General features: G+C 42.2%; 1 protein-coding gene across 1 annotated transcript in view; it reads left to right on the forward strand.

The window, feature by feature from the left end:
- The window catches only part of fntb (farnesyltransferase, CAAX box, beta), a 34,175-nt gene extending 20,120 nt beyond the window's left edge, over window positions 1-14,055 (forward strand). Inside the window, exons 7-12 of the mRNA XM_049589549.1 lie at window positions 662-748; window positions 844-973; window positions 7,902-8,034; window positions 9,261-9,372; window positions 9,519-9,633; window positions 13,572-14,055. Coding sequence (XP_049445506.1) covers window positions 662-748; window positions 844-973; window positions 7,902-8,034; window positions 9,261-9,372; window positions 9,519-9,633; window positions 13,572-13,739 — 745 coding nt within the window. The 3' untranslated portion in view covers window positions 13,740-14,055. The remainder of the gene's footprint in view (window positions 1-661; window positions 749-843; window positions 974-7,901; window positions 8,035-9,260; window positions 9,373-9,518; window positions 9,634-13,571) is intronic.
- The last annotated feature ends 547 nt before the right edge of the window (window positions 14,056-14,602 follow it).

The following is a 14,602-nucleotide window of genomic DNA, read 5'->3' on the forward strand; positions in this document are numbered from 1 at the left end:
CTGGAAGAAGCTCCCTGATGTCACTGAGCATGCTCAGAGTTGTGTTTCCACATCAACACTGCTGAGAAGAATAAACACTGGTCATGCACACAGGAACAAGCTTCGTCAGGCTTTGGCTACACAGACGGTACCAGTTAGTTTGGTAATTCACTAATGTTTCTGGTCTCTTCAAGGGATTTCTCGATAATAACACCGAGATAATTTAACCAGCTTTATCTTATTATTTGTTAAAGCTTTACAGTCTCTTGACAAAGGAAAATGAAACGCATAAAAGCCAAGGTGACTTCACATTGACTTGCTAGTCTTCCAACTACTCAAAGCTCTTTAACACTACATGTCACATTCATCCATTCATTCACTCACTGGTCGCCGAGGCTACCATACAAGGTGTCACCTGCGACTCAGATTTTAACACACTCACACACTGATCCATCGGGAGCAATTCACTATCTTGCACAAGGATACTTCAACATGTGGACTGGTGGGCAACACGCTCTCCCTCTGAGCCACAAAAAACAAAATGGATGTTTATATTTGGCCTGCTGGCGGTCTAAAAATACTAAGCTTTGGATGACAATGTGTAAGTGTAGGAGGAGCAGACTTCCTGCTCACCCACGCCTCTCTCTGTCCATCCACATCAGCCTGTGTTTCTCTCTTACAGGAGTGCATACTGTGCAGCGTCTGTAGCGTCGCTCACGAACATCATCACACCTAAACTGTTCGAGGACACGACCAACTGGATCCTTAGGTACATGCCGCCACCATCACAAAACTGTTTTGTGCCACCATTCCTCCGTAAACCAGGCAGAGTTTTAGTGTGTGTTTTATTTCCTCTGTCTGCAGCTGTCAGAACTGGGAGGGAGGTCTGAGCGGAGTGCCTGGTTTGGAGGCCCACGGTGGCTACACGTTCTGCGGCACAGCTGCCCTCGTCATCCTGGGCAAAGAGCATATGCTGGATCTGAGAGCGCTGCTGGTGAGGAACTCTCATTCACCTGACATTTTCTCACTTTCTCAATCACAGGCACATTTTCGTGGATAATGGGGTGTCACATTTCTGATTCTAAATCGAGAATCAAACAAATGAGCTGTCAAATTCCCTAATTGAAATGCAAAGATAAGCAATTCCCTTCTCCCCTGTGTGCTTGCGTGTCCAAAGACAAACACAACGCTTCACTGACGACATGGCGTAGCTTACCATAGCACGCAGCTGCCCTTTGAGACAACATGGCCACTCGCTGAGTCAAAGTTAATGGAGGAAGAACAGTAGAACTGGAAAATCCTCCCCCTCCTCTAAAGTTAATGGCGTGCCAGCATTTTGCCTTCACCATGAGTTTTGTAAACAACGAATGCATCATTGACGGAAAAACTAGTTTATAGGCTGAGCTAGTAAACTGAAAGTGAAAGCTGCTTGCTGTCATCTAGTGGCTCTGCTTTTTGTCCCCGACTGACTGATGAAATAAGTCATTGCTATTAATTTACAAATAAATTATTTAAATTTGACCAAATGGCTTAAGTGTGATACATTCCAAAAAAACGTATCACGCTTGATTCCATGTAGCCCAGTGGTTTTCAAACTTTTTGTTCCCAGGGCACATCAAAGAGCAAGCCCAAAATCTCAAGGCACACCTGTATTTATATCTGTGCACAACAGCCTCTATAATGTGTGTCACTCTTATCACGATGTAAGACAATAAACATAAGTAGAAATAAGATAGATAGCTTTCATGATAGAGTCTACTGACAGTTTCTTTCACTTTTCTTTCAGTGGTTGGTCGACTTCACTAGTGCTTTGTTGTAATTTGCTCTGTACAATAAAGCGATCCATTGTCCCACTCACGGCTTTCTCCTTTTAAATGTTATTATCCCTCACACTGGCTGCCAGTCAGGGCTTTTGATGTGTCACACACTATAATTCCCACGCGTGAACTGCGACAAATAGGTTACTGGTTTGGGTTGGACAACTATCGCATGAATGATTCCAGCGAGAGAGGATACTTTAATCTCCAAATGCAGGAAGTTTACAACACTGACAGGAAGTGTGTTGTTCGAAAAAATATCTTTAAACTCAATTCTTACAAAATATACATTTACAATTATTAAATCATTACATCCAGTTTCCCTCCTTTAAACAAGTCTAATTAACATCTCTCCACCCATGCTAAGATTACACATGGTAGAGAGCCAATTCAAATCATCTAAGCTAGCACATGTCGTGATGCAGCACGTAATTAACAAAGCAAACTGGAAGATACACAAACGTAGGCTTCTTTTTAAAGAAGAATCTGAAAATGCAAATGACAGTCACTGACATGAAACGACAGTGATCTGTTGATATTAACGATTTGAGACTTGATAATCTAACAACAGTTAAATCGTATAAATCGAATCAGGACCTCGAAGTGGAAAGTCAAATTGAAGCATGGATTTGGAGAATCTCGAGACCCCTAACAAAGAAGTATTGAAATAACATTAAACAGGACCTGTGGTGCTGCTGCATATCGAGTCCTAAAGACAACAATAAAAGATGCTATCCGTATCCGTGACAACAGAGCCTTTGCGTTGAAGCAATATCCCTTTTATAGGCGTCTCACCGCTGTGCAGGGCCGAGCACAAACACACAGCTGTGATAGAATAAAATGTTATAACCCAGAGCGAGATTTCATTAAGTAAAACTACTGATAATGCCTGCTAGAGAGCCATTGTGCTGTGAAATAGTACACAGCCTGGCTCTTTTTTTGTTGCTTATTTAGATAAGATTCTGTCCTGAATGTGTGTTCAGCACCATTTTGTGTCTCGCAGATCTATTTAGAGACGTCGCCGTCAGCGATACCGTGACATTTTTTCATTTTAGTTGTTTATGTAGCCACCGGGCTCTCGGCATATCAGAGGACAAAGTTTCCATCCGTTTTCTTTCAGTGGCTGGAGTTGTCACCATTTGAGATACTGTGTTGATGCCTGTGGGGAAATTCTCTCGTCATTTGACTGCTTCCAGAGGAGGATGAGGTTTGAGCAGCGGCCCCGGAGCTTTAGTTTGGGTAGAGCTTTAGAGTTGTGCTCAGGGACTGTGCAGCAGGGCAGATGCTCAGTGACACGGAGCCTAAGGTCATCTGGAAGAGAAACAGAGATGGTGTGTCACCAGGAGGCCAACCTGCAGCGTGTAAATCTACTATTGAAAGGAGAAACACAGCTGATGTTCAGAATCAGTGCTTTAATTTCTTTAAGCCATCATGCAGGAAATAAATCAAGTGTGTTTTTTACTTTCAGGCAGGTGGACTAATCTAAGTTCAAACCCCCCCCGTCAGGGAAATTAGTCATTAGGAACACCCCCCCCTTCTTTAAACAGCTTCACAGATCTGAATATCCATTGACACCCAGCCAAAGTCACAGGTTAACAGAGCGCGCGCTCTAAAGTATCCTCTGTCACTGAAACCCTCCCTGGTAATATGGATTTCTGTCTCAGTGGTTTAACCTGAGTGTCAGCGGAGCTGGAGCTGCCAGAGATGGTCTGTGGCGGTTCAGCAAAGGTTGTAAGTCGACACCAGGTCGAGAATATCTACAACAGCATGACTCACCTGCTGCACGCTGTCGCCTCCGTTGCTGAGCCGTGACAGATGTGTGTCAGAGCAGGTGACACTCAGAGTCCTGTAAGGTTTTATAATGCGAGTGTACAGCTTCTAAAATGTGAGGATTTAACGTCTTTCTCTGCTTTATGTCACTGTAAATCAAATCTCTTTGGGCTTTGGACGAGGGGTTTCTCAGAATAGCCGACTAGTAAACAGTGTGCATCGCTGGAGACTAATCGTGCATCTGTGGTTTCAGCAAGATGCCCAGTAATAAAGCAGTGGCATCTACAGCAAATATACAGCTGGGGGCGTTGTGTGGGCAGCTTTTGTTGACAGTCATAGCTCTGAGTTGGACGAAGGACGAAGGTGGACATAACTTTGATTGTTGTTCAATATGGATTTGTTTGAACAATCAGTTCTTAAGTTAATAGACAGAATTTAAGGTATGTAGAAAAGTAAAGACTCCTGCTATCCCTGCAAGACATTGGTCACAGGGTTACTGCAGTAAGACTCGCAGCTCAGACGAGCATGCTGGAGGTTTGGTCCAATCAGATCTTCATTTATAAACAGCCTCTCAGAGTCAGTCAAGGACGCTGATATTTCACCTGCAGCCAGGTGGCTCCTGCCTACAATAGTTAACCCTTTACTGGTTGTATTGAAGACCTTTTTGATAATGTGATTGCTATTGGGTGAAAAAAAAACATATATTTCCTGTGACTAATCACCAAGTAAACTACATTTTGGGGATGGTCGATGACAACTGAAACACAGCAGTTGGAGTTTTAGTCATACAAAGCAAGACATTTAAAGACAGTGAGCTTTGAAGAAAACATGATGGACATTTTCCTCTGCGTTCTGACACTTAAGCTCTAGTCGTCATAACAAATGAATGTTAATATCTCATCTTGAGACATGTCTGAAGACATGACGTCATTATGTGTTTGTTTTTTGTTTGTTTTTTTAAATCTCTAATTTAATCCAGTCAGGCTAATTCAGGTATCAAAACTTAGAATCAAGGTGACAGTTTGTATAAAAATTTAATTTAGAATTTTTTTTCCACAGCTACAAATCATTTCTTCACACTTACAGACTGTTATTTCTCCAGCAGTGTTTGACAGATTTAAGGGGTGATTTACAAGCACACACTTACTGATCATCATTTGCAAAGCTCAACATCTCTCTATTTATGCTCTCAAAAACTTTGACACCACAAATAACTAACCTGTACCAACGTTCATTGTAAACTCTGACTCATCGATCTACCTGTTTAGAGGCAGAAAAATAACTTGTGAATAATGTGTGAGTGTTTTTGCTGGCTAGCAAAACATTCTGGTGCAGACTATTGACTGGAGTTTGCCAGCCTGTCGTTTTGTGACATATGAAGATAATTACAAGCTCACCCGCTCTCCGTTTTCAATGTCCGATAGTTGACCATGAACATTGTCATCGCGTTTCGTCTCATCAACGAAACTGGAAACATAGATTTCATCTTATTTGTTTTTATTATTTTTAGTTCGTCAACTTATATTAGTACTGTTTAGTAACTGGGCATAGCTACTGGGGAAAACACAAGTGCCATCTCATTTTCCCGGCAGATCGTACTTGGTGCCAGACAGACTTGTGTGGTGAAAATTAGGCTTATAAGGAACCAGTGTAATCGCAGATGGTGTCATTATTCTGTAGCTATTACATCTTACAAGACAAGGCAAAAACTTCTGTTTACACTTTTGTATACTTTGCCAGATATTTAATACTGTGTTGTTCTAAAACTGGGCCCAGAGAGTGACCCTGACCCGGGGAGCCCACTGGTTGTTCTGGTTGTGAATCATTAACATTGTGGTTACTTGAAGCGTTCTCTGGCACAAGAATTTCCTTCGGGAAAACTAAAAAGTTCTGTTGAATTGAATTGAATTTAAAATGGCGCAGTATTGAAGTGGGTGTGAACAAAAACGTCTTTTATGAAGTTGTCCTTTATCGAGTGATGTAGGATGAGTCACGCTGCGTAAATCAGCCCCAGTTTCATCTCTGAAAGAATGAACGAATAATCAACATTGAGAAAAGATTCATTTTTTTAAGCAACTCTCAAATGTATCTGGCCTCGTACTTTTTTTTGTACTTTTGTTGCATTTTCAGGGACAACAATTGACAATCCGGTGATGAGTGTGGACATGTATCTTCTTCTTCTTCTTCTTCCTCTTGAATTTGTACAGCGCGCACAAGGCTGCAAAAACAAAACTGCTCCTTTTGAGTGTTTTCAAAACCTGAAAATGGCAGTTTGAAGTAGAGGTGCAGATGTGTCGCTGCCATTGATTAATGAATGCTAGGTGCTGCATCTGAGTAAATGACCTCGGAGAGCTCAAGATTGTCAGTTTGGCGGCACAATTAAGATGCATGTAAAAACACATTTCATAGTGGGTGCATACATGTCAGACTCTGACACTGATGACAGAGGACAGAAGCAGCGTGGCCGTCAATGACACCAAAACAAGATAGAGGTTCTCTGCATTGTTTTTAATACATGACTGTTTTGGTGCAAACATTTCTTCTGAGATTTACTTGTCTCGTATTTAATCTACCCACATTTGGCACTTGGTTGGTGTTAATTTGGACCCTTTCTGTCGAGTACAGGGAGACGGAAGCAGCGTAATTCCCACTAAACTCAGCAGCAGCAGCATGAAGCATGTATGATCTAGATTACTGATTAAAAATTAAATGATTATTTTGAATGTCCTTGTAACTGTAAGAGGACAAAGTTCTTTCCTTCAAAACAATAGTAGAACATTAGGATCTTTGCATGTTACAGCTAAATAACTAGCGATGTTGAAAGTCTCTCCACTGTAAAGTTGCTTATTCATGCATAATACTCATTTTCCACACTGTCAATACCACTTTGTTGCTATCTCTTCTCTCCAACAGCGAATTGACACACACACACACACACACTGCTGCAGGGCCTCCGATAGACTCCCGTCACTCACAGTCCTGTCTTCTCGACACTTGTCTCGTTCGCTCAGGTTGCATCCGGGCTTTTGTGGCACCGTTTTGGTTTCTTACTTGCACTTAACTGCATTTTTGAATGTGTGACCATCTCAGAGGCTTTTGAATGTGTCCCCCACTGTACACGGTGTCTACAGGTCCTTAAAAAGCCTTAAAATGTCTTTGGATCCGATGGGTCTTAAATACATTCGGTCACATTACCGTGAAAATTTCTCCAGCATGAAAGACTCAAAGACTGTTCACAATCATTGGACGATGAAGAATTCTCAGCAACTCAGAAATGACCCAAGGAACGGGACAAAGAGCTCAAGGTGTTGACTTTGCCTCCAAACACCCCAGATCCCAATCTGATCAAACATTTGTGGGACATGCAGGTACCCCAGAGGTACCCCTGATCCATAGTGGGTCCTCTTTGGACCAGCCCTGACCTGTCGAGGCATGGACACAGGACCTCTGGAGGGTGACCTATAGTGTCTGGCACCAGGGCGTTAGCTTCAGATCTTTTGAGTCCTGTGGGTTGTGAGGTGGGGTACCAGCACATCCCAAAGATGTTTGATCAGACTGGGATTTGGGGAATTTGGAGGCCAAGTCAATGTCTTGAGGTCTCGGTCATGTTCCATGGGCCACTCCTGATCGATGCTTGCAGTGTGGCATGGTGCATTGTCCTGCTGGGGGGCCACAGCTACTGGGGAGTGGTGTTGCCATGAGGGGGGGTACATGGTTTGCATTAGTGTTTAGGTGGGTGGAGCGTGTCAGGTGGCACTTGTAGAAAAGTTGCCTTGTTATATTTGTCTTTTAATAAAAATGTATTCCCAGTGGTTTCAAAAATGGTACAGACTATCAGTATTTCAAAATAACATATCAAAGTTAGAAATACTGTGGACCTCCTCGTCCTCCTCCTCTTCATCCCTCCTTCACTGACACTGAGTTTTCCCTCTTCAGTGTCTGGAATGAATCCCTATAAACTAACAATAATGAGCTAAACGTCATCCTCCCTCTTCCTCGCAGACAGACCAGACCCCAGCTGGTATTAAACCCAATATTTCATGGTTGCCCAATCCAAGCTGGGGAGACTGGATGTGCACCAATTAGTGGTTTCCGTGGCAACGATACAACCAATTCCTTTCCAGTTCTGAAAATAAGACATGGCTTTCCTTTATCCCTTCGCCTCTGTCTCTGGTCCTGTGTGACCCTGCAGGGCTCCAGCTCTGTCTCTGGCAGTGCTCAGGGTCGATGTGATTACAGTCAAAGTGACTCCATCAGAGTTAAACCATCCTCAGAGTTTCCACAGGATGGACATGTGATCCTATTAACTGTGTGTTTGTCCTGTGTCATCCTCAGAGGTGGGTGGTCAGCAGACAGATGCGGTTTGAAGGAGGCTTCCAGGGCCGCTGTAATAAGCTGGTGGATGGCTGCTACTCTTTCTGGCAGGCTGGACTCCTGCCTCTACTCCATAGAGCCTTATTCAAAGAAGGTACTGTATCTCTGCTCATAGCAAAGCCCCGAGGCTGTGTACAGTGGCTGTACTGTATAATCACATGGACAGGCTTTTGACTGCTAATTGCATTTTTTTTAACTTAATCAAACGTCTTGCTTTTTTAATTAGTGTGTAATGACTAAACAAATGTCAGTGTCAGGCTGCTGCATGCCTCCACCAAAACAACTGGATCAAGACCTTCTTGAAGAGGTGGTCTTGGTCCGGTTACAAACGAACTCTGGTGCGGTTCATTTGTGTTGAGAACGTGTTCAGGCCTGGATCTGAACCAACTGCAGTCACATGACACATTGTTTGGGTTAAACATGAGCATGTTACAGTCCTGGAGGATTATTAATGTGCACCTCCTCCTGTACTGCCTTAATATGCACATTCAGCACATCCAATGCATCAAAACATTGTTTTCTAGTTGGAGCCGCGCCTCGTTTTCAAACTGTATGGTTTGACTAAAATGAACAATGACAGCAATATAGTCCACGATGAGCAGTGCTAAAATCAACCTGCGTAGTTGTCCCTCCATTGTGACATAGAAAGTGTCACATTTATCTTGCAAGTGTACTCTTCTTCAACGTTTTGTTTACTTCCTGGATTTTTCCCACATGGATACACACCGTGCAATACACACAAAGGTCTCACAGCAAGATTTAATAAGAGTTTTTCTCCTGTGTTGGCTTGGGTTTATCCCTGCTACACACAATGAATGTCAGTATGATAAATATGGACTTGTCATTTCCAGTTTAACCAGTTTCTCACCATAAATCTGAAGTGCTGGAGGTCATGTTTAACTTCACATGGAATGTATATGCTGATGCATTTTAAAGACACTGATTATCACAGTTTACAGTAAACAAGGTCGTCTTGTAGCAGGCACTGCCCAGGGAATGCATCGTACTGTACAGTGGGAAGTAAAGAGGGAGATGGGTGCTAATTGCAAACAAGCTGCTGAAAGAGCACGTCACAGTAACTCAAAAAATTATTCGTGTTTACATTTGAAATGTCATTTTTATTATTGCATTTTCACCTGGATTTTTGATTAGATCTCTGATTTTCTCTCTCATTCACTCATTAAATCCCTGCTTTAATTGACTTTTTGTTATTTTTTATTATTATTATTATTATTATTTAATTAATCTCGTTAGTTTTAGGACAAAAAGGGAAACTCGTGAGTCTGAAGTTTCACGTTTGGCTGAACTGTGTTTGTGCAGGAGAGTCGGAGCTGAGTCGGCAGCGGTGGATGTTCGAGCAGCAGGCCTTGCAGGAATACATCCTCCTGTGCTGTCAGAACCCAACAGGGGGCCTTCTGGATAAGCCTGGCAAGTCAGTACCGCACCATCTGGACACACACACACACACACACACACCCCACATTAAAGGCTGGTGACACTATCAAATGTAATCACACGGTTTTCACTCATTCACATCATTAACTCTCTCCTGTGTTGTTGTGTTTTTATTGTGTGCAGGTCCAGAGATTTCTACCACACGTGTTACTGCCTGAGCGGCCTCTCCGTAGCGCAGCACTTTGGGAACATGGACCTCCATCACGAGATGATCCTTGGCAGGGAGGAGAACAGATTGGTGAGGCTGCAGCAGGGCTGGGAGGGAGGAACGGCTGAGCGAAGGTGGATTATTTCAGAGATGGATTATTTACTATCAAGAATGGATCCAGTTTTAGGAGAAACAAATGACTTCTCTCCTGTTCCTTAAGAGTTGAAGTAATTTGGAAACCTTGTTACACCTATTACATGAGCTGAAATACTTCTTTATTGAAACTACCTGTCATGTTTTAATTATTGTAAACCAGGTGTGCTACCCATGTACCCATTACTCTGTCTCGACCTCTCAGCCACCTTGCAAACTAGTCTTTCTGCACAGTCAGCCGGCAGGTGGTGCTTAAAGGAATCGGACATTTTGTAAAACTCTGCATATTCTCTGAGAGGGTACCTGCCAGCCGTGTACCACCTGCGGTACAAGTAGCCCTGGTTAGGAATCACTGGTTGTTACATTCTGCTGCAGGAGCTGCAAGAAAAGCTCCACAGTGACTCTTGAAGTGACTCATGGTGAAAATCAAAACATTTTTTATTCCCAAATTACTGTCAAGTGGCCCCAAATAATCAGCATTAGTCAGAGGGTTATTTTATTAATTAGCAAACAACATCATTTTGATGATTTAATGGAGTCTCCTTGAAAATGAAAAAGAAAAAAAAAATCTAAATGAGCTGAACGCCTTTTAAAGTCTGATTTTGCCTCAGATGCAGTCGCACCATTTCATTTTTCCACCAGCAGTAAATAATTAAACTATTGGCTGTCTGTCATCTGCCATTTTTGCAGCACACAGATGTATTTTCTGATGAATTTACTCAAGAGAGCATGACGGTGTTCCTCATTTCTGCACCTTTGAATGAAAGACGTGCCTTTAATTCTCAGCGTGATGGTCTGTGGGTTCACTTCCTCATCATCAGGTTGCATTCTGATGGAAATTTAAAATGAGAAGCACTGATGTCTGGGTGGTGCTGAGAGTAAGATGTCATGTGGTTTGACTTAAAGATTTCAGTGGTGTTGGTTTTATTTTCCTGTTTCCTGTTGTATTACTGGCACACAGAGCTGGTTACAGTAAATCTGCCCACGCCACATGCACACAGCACCTCTTAGGTTATAGCACAGGAGTCTGCAGCCGATGTGCACAACAGTTGGTTTGTTTTATTGTGTCTTCAGTAAGAGTGGACATGTACTAGTGTTGCACGGTATACCGGTACTAAAATAGTATCGCGGTACTAGAGTATTCCAAACGGTACTATACTGCATTTGGAAAATACCGGTACTTTGAAATTGATTCAGTTCATTAATTTAGTTAATTTATTTTACTCAATTATGCACACAAACGCCTTTCTTGTTCCTACTGGAGCACAGATTGCACAAGTGGTGCGTATGACAACACCTGTATCAACATTCGCAGCTGGCGCACGTGAAAAAAGACAAGAGAAAGTCTGCCTCGCAAAGGGAGACATCACAAGACAACACAAACTTGGTGGAACATTTGAGTTATCAAACCGTGACGTCTGTACTGAGGTACTGACCGAACCATGATTTTTTTGGTGCCGTTACACCCCTACTATTTATTGTTCTGAAGGTTTGTATCCAAAAGGACTTTTCCCTAGGAAAAGTACCGAAGAGTATCGAAAAGTATCGAAATTCATATTGGTATTGGTACCGAAACAAAGATTTTGGTATCGTGACAACACTACCATGTACGTATAAAGCCACAGGGTGTGGACAGAATATTAGGGACACAAGCTCAGTGTAATAAATCAGCCCTGCAACAAATGCTGCCTCAGTAAGCGTTATTACATCTTCTCCTTTTTTCAGACGTCATCAGAGAAGTGTTGATTCAACACTGGAAAGTTTGGAGGCTGCACAAGTGGTGGTGTTGCATTAGACTGCATTGCACTGTTTTGTCCCCACCACAGACAAAGGTTGACAAAATACAGGACAGGACAAAGGTGGTATTTATTGCAGGGCTGTTGTAATGTAAAAAAAAAAAAAAGTGGGGGCGCTGTGTAAAATGTGAATAAAAACAGAATGCAATGATCTGCAAATCCTTTCAGACCTTCAGGTATATTCAGTTGAATTCAGTCCAAAGACGAGATATTTAATGCTCAGACTGATACACTTTGTTTTTTGTAAATATGCACTCATTCTGAGTTTGATTCCTGCAACATATTTTGAAAAGGTGGGATAGAGGTATGCTTACTGCTGTGTTACATCATCTTTTCTTTTAACAACACTCAGTCAGTGTTTCAGAATGAGGACACTACAGCCCAGTTTCCACCAAACACTTTTAGTATGGTACCTTTGGAACCTAGGTACCTAGACCCTAGCGTTTCAACTGCACACAGTACTCTTAAATGTGGGCGGGGTTATTGTCACTCACTGCTCTGTCCAGCACTCACTGTATTTCCTCATTACCAGTGACACAACTGGAAGTCGGCACCTCGTTTATTGTCCACAGAATGCTTGAACATCCACTCATTACTAAAAGTGTATGTCATATAAAAACTAAAGTGATGGTCAAAGTTGTCACAGTGAAATTTAAGGTATGTTGATGGATTCACGACGTTCACAACTCATGCACTGAGTAACATTACAAGTTAAAGTTCCACCTTAAAAGTTGCCGGCAGTTGACCCAGTGAATTAAGTTATGTTTTCTCTGACTCCAGCTGCTGTGAGAGGCAGCAAAACATCCTTTCATTTTATAGTTACAGTTTACTAATAAAACTCTCCACGGTATGAACAGTGGTTACATGAGCCTCAAAACCAGCCACAACTCAGCCCTGAGCAGAGTCACCGTCCTCTATTGACCAATCAGTGGGCTGCAGTGTTCACAGCTCCACCTTTTAGTTCCAGATCTGTGTGCTAGGTACCCCAACAGAGGGGGGCCAAAAATGGGGACGGTATGGAACGATTCTATTGGTACCATCCACAACTTTTCACAGTGGAAATGGAAAAAAATTGTACCGAATTGTACTCTATCGTACGGCTCGGTGGAAACCAAGCTTAACTGTAGTAGTTTTAAAAGTAAAAATTTTTTCTCAAGATTCACAAGCGGCCCCCAAACTCTTTAAGATTTAAAGCCTGCCTGTGTGAAAGAATGGGCCAAAGTCTGAACACTGTGAGAGATTAAGTTTCTTCATACAGCAAGCATTTTTTATCGCAAACAAAGGCCTCTCCTATAGTTGAATACATTTCAGTTAGCATGTTATGCTAACATTTGAAAACATTTTTGACGTGTTGAATACTCATTTGCCTCCACTGTATGTAAAAAAGGTTTTGCAAATCATTGCACTCTGTTTTTATTTACATTTAACACAGCGTCCAGTCTTTTTTGGGATCAGGCCTGCATGTAACAGCTGTTTTTATTTGCTAGTTTGCTGCCTCTGTCATGTAGCTGTCCCTCGCTCACGCTACAGCAGGTAACACCACTTCAAAATAAAAGCTCTGTGGCAGAACTTCACTGCACTTCAAAATAAAGTGTTTTTTTTTTGTTTTGTTTTTTTTTAAATTACAAATTTGACACATTGTGAGTCACTGGGGGTCCATTTAGAATACACCCTCGACCCACTTTTGGACTGCAAACCACCAGTTGGGAACCACTGTGCTAAGCTTGTTATGTTTGAGGGATGTTTTTGTTTCATAAACATTTAGAATAAACAGTTTACATACAACTTTATACAGTGTGGAAGTGTTTAAAGAAATGGATACTTAAGCAGACCAGTCATATTCTGAAGTAATCAATGAAAAGTCTCCATGGACAGAGGAGTACGGTTTACACTGCACTGTAACTGAAATGTACTGTAGAGGTAATACTGAAGCTGTAATTACACCCAGATTAAATAAAGCTGCTGGAAATTTGGGCCCAGGATAAACACAAAAACAGATCAATAGAAGCAACCAGAAGCTTTAAAATAAAATATTCTGGTTCAGCAGGAGTCTGATTTTCCTCTTGTTCTCTCTCGTAGGCTCCAACTCATCCAGTTTACAACATCTGTCCAGAGAAGGTGGCTCAGGCCCTGCAGTTCTTTCACCGGCTGCCCGTCCCCAATGACAACAGACAGCCAGGAGCCTCTGCTGACGACACACCGTCGGACTCCACCACTGCCTCCGGACCAGACGACCATCAGTCCTAGTTAGTCATTGGTGGAGACGTCACTGTGTGTGTGAACCAGCCGACTCTGGGGAACGGGCTCGAACCAGCAAACAGCAGTCAGCAGTCTGATGTAGACGAGCCCTAAATAAAAAACGGTCGGAGGGTCGACCGTTGGTAGAAATGAGGGCTGGAGTTTAGGAGGAGTTTGCCTGAATAAAGGTCAGCGGTTGTGTGTGGGCAGCTTAGCATTCAGCTGAATTTGTGCTTGCAATGCCTCATGTTTTCATTCTCTGAAATAAAAGGGAGACATGGTAAGGTTTCAGTATGAATAAAACTTTATATAGCAATTTTCATAATGGTGTTATAAACTGATTTGCAATTTCACACACACTCCAGACACATTATTACTTTAAAAACACTAAGATACAACAGATAAAACACATTACACACACCTCAACATCTTAACAATATCTTTATTATCTTTGCAAAAACCAAGACTGAAGCAGGGCTGAAACTCCGACTGAGCACCTTCAGGTTTGGTCCTCAGTATTTTCTCTGGTATTTTATCCACCTTCGGGAGAGTTTACAGTCTAAAGTGACACATGGTGCATATTTTTTGACTCAGTATATTTAAATTGTTATTTTTAGGACAACAAACTGGAAGAATAAAGGATTTGCTGTATCTCCACTAGAATTTTATATTCTGTCATTTCCTTCAAAAACATCTGCGAAGAACTGCAAATAGCGCACACACACACACAATCCATTGGATTTATTACAAATTAAACAATCAAACAAGACAACAAAAATCCCAGGCTGAGAGGCAGCAGGACCAGCAGTCCCCACACCAGAGCCTCTCTGCTCTGCTGCTGCACAGGAGCTCTTAAGCCCCTCCTCCACTCC

This window comes from Epinephelus fuscoguttatus, linkage group LG11, assembly GCF_011397635.1.
Source record: "Epinephelus fuscoguttatus linkage group LG11, E.fuscoguttatus.final_Chr_v1".
In the NCBI taxonomy this organism is placed as follows: domain Eukaryota; kingdom Metazoa; phylum Chordata; class Actinopteri; order Perciformes; family Serranidae; genus Epinephelus; species Epinephelus fuscoguttatus.